Raw genomic sequence first — 3,249 nt, forward strand, 5'->3', positions numbered from 1 at the left:
CCCCCCCGCCCCCGCGCCAGTCACCCTGAACATCAGCAACATCACCCCCCTGCCGGTCAACGTGTCGCTCAACGACAAGCCGCTGCCGGCCAACCTGTTCCGCCCCCTCATCAAGATGTGGGGCGGCAAGGTGTCTGAGCTGGACGGCAGCCCCAGCGGCAACGCATACGACGAGCTCTCCAGCCGCAGCGAGGCCAACTACATCGCCAAGTTCTTCCCCATCGCCAGCTCCTACGCGGGCGAGAAGCTCAGCTTCCCGCTGAGCGAGAAGCTGCAGGAGGGGTACTACGAGGTGTCCGCCGTAATCTCCATCGTCACCCAGTGAGTCACGGCACCGGCGCGGATCGTTTGAAGGCGCGGTGATCTGATTATGGCGGGGCGGCCTGATTACGACAGCGCCCAGGTCAGTCTGGATCCACCAGCAGGGGTATCCCTATACCGCCATACGCGTGCTCTGGTTGGTGTACAAGTTGGTCCCTAGCCCCGAGTCTCCGGCCGCTGGCCCTTGTCACCGACCTCACCCCTCCATTCTGGTCAACCCCTCCATCCTCTCCCCCCCCCCCCCAGGTACCCGGCCCTGACCAACCTGACGGGCCTCAACCAGATCACGCAGGACGACGAGTCCGGCACCAGCTCCAAGGTCACGGGGCTCTTCGAGGCGGCGTCCCGCATGATCCACAACGCCACCCTGGTGGGCGTGCAGAAGAACAGCACCCTCACCACGCTCAGCGCCATCAGCAGCGCCAGCCACTCCGCGGGCGAGGCCGTGCAGGCGGGCGACAAGATCGTGCTCAACTGGAAGTTCCGCGGCATCGGCTCCGCGACCTGCACGCACGACGGCCAGCCCGCGAGCAACGCGGCCAACGGCAAGTGCGTGAGCCCGCTCACCATCACGGCCAAGGACTTCGGGTCGGCCAAGACGCGGCACAAGGTGGAGGTGACGTTCACGGACGTGTGCGGGCGCGTGAAGAACGCGGGCTTTGAGTACAACCAGGAGGGCGTCAAGACGCTCAGCGCCACGGAGGCCCTCAACGACGACGGCACCATCCGCATCGTCGGCGGCGGCAACATCGGCGGCGGCGCGTACAACGCCGCGGGCGGGTTGCGCGCGGCGGGCAGCCTGGTGCTGGGCGTGCTGGGCGCGCTGGTGCTGCTCCTGCTGTGAGCGCGCGGGCTGGCTCGCACGCGCGACGCCGTTTCCAGTGTGGTGTCGTGGGTTTCGATTCCTTTTTATTGGAAAGCAAACGGGCTGGGGCAAAAAATCAGCGAATTAGTCTACAAAGTGATGAATGCAGCTCACGCATGTCGGGAACGGGGGTCCTCGTGACACGCGCCCCGCCCGAGGGTCGCCCCGCCGCCCGCGCTTGTGGGCGGGCCCCAGCGGCGCGTGCGCGCCAAATGCGCCGAGCGCTCCATAATGCCTGTGTGCGTGTGCAAAGGAACAGACGGCGCTGAGTTCGCCTGTACTTCAACATAGAAGCAGATCTATTTATTGTTCAGGAGGCAATACTGTTTTCCTGGGGATGAGTAATAACGAGTCCCGTCTCATCTTGAATTGCAACCGTTTCTCGTGGGGGCAGCAGGTATGACAAGGCCTCCGACCCCAAAGTGTGCCCCGCCTGGACCTTGCTTGGTGTCATAGAGCGGCCAAATCGCCATTCTCCCAGTGACACCCTGCTTGGATTGCGGGGTGCCGCCAGGCAGCCTGGGTGGTCACTTTGTTGGTCAACAGCATTGTCCCAAGCATACATACCGCCGTCAGCAGCAGGTGCGCGGCATTTCGGATACCTCTCTGACACCCGAACTTACTGTTTCCTGCAGTTAGTGCTATGTACTTGCGGACCCTTGTCGAGAACCATCTCGCGTCCTGCTGAAATCGATCTGCAGCTGGAAAGGGGCGCAAATAGTGAGAAAAGAAGTCAGGAATCAATCGACACTCTGCAGCTTCCGCGGGATGGCGAACGAGGACCCCCAGATTGACAAGGAGGGCGAGCGGCCGCCCAAGCACAAAGGAAAGGTGCGCGTATATGTACTTGTAACTAACATCACGCGCAGCAATAGTGCTGCAGCGTGTCTCCTCGAAAGCGTCGCCGGCACTGCCGCAGCGGGGCCGCCGCACCGTGCTGCTGCTGTGATGCTGTGCAGCAGCACGAGCAGGCAGGTGCCGCCGCTTCGGCAGTCAAACGGCAGCTTACACACATGGCGTCTCAGGCCCGTCTCCGCCCCGCAGCATGGCTGTTTGCCCTGCGGCCTGTGCCCATGTGCTGCTCAAGGCCAATTGCCACCAAGCACAGCCGCACTCTCCTGGCAGCCCCTGCCCCTTTCCGTTGTGTGAGCCAAACCAACCCCCTCTCAATCGCCCTCACCACCCCCACACCCGCGCCACCCACCCGCAGCACAAGAAGGACAAGCCCTGGGACCACGAGGGCATAGACCACTGGGCGGTGCAGCCCTTCAGCAAGGAGGACAACCCTGGGGGCCTGCTGGAGGAGAGCTCCTTCGCAACGCTCTTCCCCAAGTACAGGGGTGAGGCGCCCCCCGCGGTCTGGGGGGCGAGGAGGGAGGGAGCGGCAGGGGCCGGGCGCTGGCCTGCCGGTGGCTGTGCAGCAGGAGGGAGGGAAGGGGGGGGGCCCTCAGCTGGCGCGGCTGCGTGTGAGCCGGGGCCGCGGCAGGGTGGTGGATTGGGTGGGGCGAGGCGGCGGGGGCAGCCGCGGCGGCGCGGGGCTGCCTGATGGCTCTCTTGGCGCAGCGCGGTGGGCTGGCGGCCTGATCGCGGGCGGCAGACGGCGGCGGGCACCCTGAGACGGACAGCCGCCTGGGTTGCCGGGCAACAGCGACGCCTGCTGATGCCGTTGCGGGCGCCGCGCAGGCGGTTAAACAGTTTGCAGCCGCTGGTGTGGTCGCGGCGGTACCAACTGAGCAGCGGCCGGGCCCCGACAGCCAGCCTTTGCCTTCTCCCAGCACCTCCCCACCAATCTCAGCTGCAACACCAACATACAAGGTGGCTCACACACGTCCCCATTGTCAAATCCCCCCCCCCTCAAAATCAGAGAAGTACCTGCGGGAGGTGTGGCCGGCGGTGACGCGCGCGCTGAAGGAAGTGAGTCAGCCAGGCGCCTGCAAGGGGTGACCACAGCAATGGGGGGGGTGGCTGCCACCGGTCGCGTGCTTCCAGCCAGCCCGCCGCGGCCTGGCCTGTCCCACCGCGCAGCCGAACTCTCCTGCCCCCCCAGGTTTCCAGCAGCCCCC

General features: G+C 65.4%; 2 protein-coding genes across 2 annotated transcripts in view; both read left to right on the forward strand.

Moving 5' to 3' along the window:
* MNEG_12061 (hypothetical protein) overlaps positions 1-1,165 on the forward strand; it is a gene marked incomplete at both ends in the record, with an annotated part of 3,396 nt that extends 2,231 nt beyond the window's left edge. Inside the window, 2 exons of the mRNA XM_014039466.1 lie at positions 21-321; positions 568-1,165. Of these exons, the coding sequence (XP_013894920.1) occupies positions 21-321; positions 568-1,165 (899 nt within the window). The remainder of the gene's footprint in view (positions 1-20; positions 322-567) is intronic.
* A 789-nt stretch (positions 1,166-1,954) lies between these two features.
* On the forward strand, positions 1,955-2,877 carry MNEG_12062 (hypothetical protein; the record flags this gene model as incomplete). The annotated part of the gene is made up of 3 exons (XM_014039467.1): positions 1,955-2,017; positions 2,397-2,526; positions 2,870-2,877. The coding sequence occupies 3 exons, from the start codon at positions 1,955-1,957 to the stop codon at positions 2,875-2,877; spliced, it is 201 nt and encodes a 66-aa protein (XP_013894921.1).
* Positions 2,878-3,249: the final 372 nt, after the last annotated feature.

This window comes from Monoraphidium neglectum (genome assembly GCF_000611645.1).
Source record: "Monoraphidium neglectum strain SAG 48.87 unplaced genomic scaffold scaffold03042, whole genome shotgun sequence".
NCBI lineage: Eukaryota > Viridiplantae > Chlorophyta > Chlorophyceae > Sphaeropleales > Selenastraceae > Monoraphidium > Monoraphidium neglectum.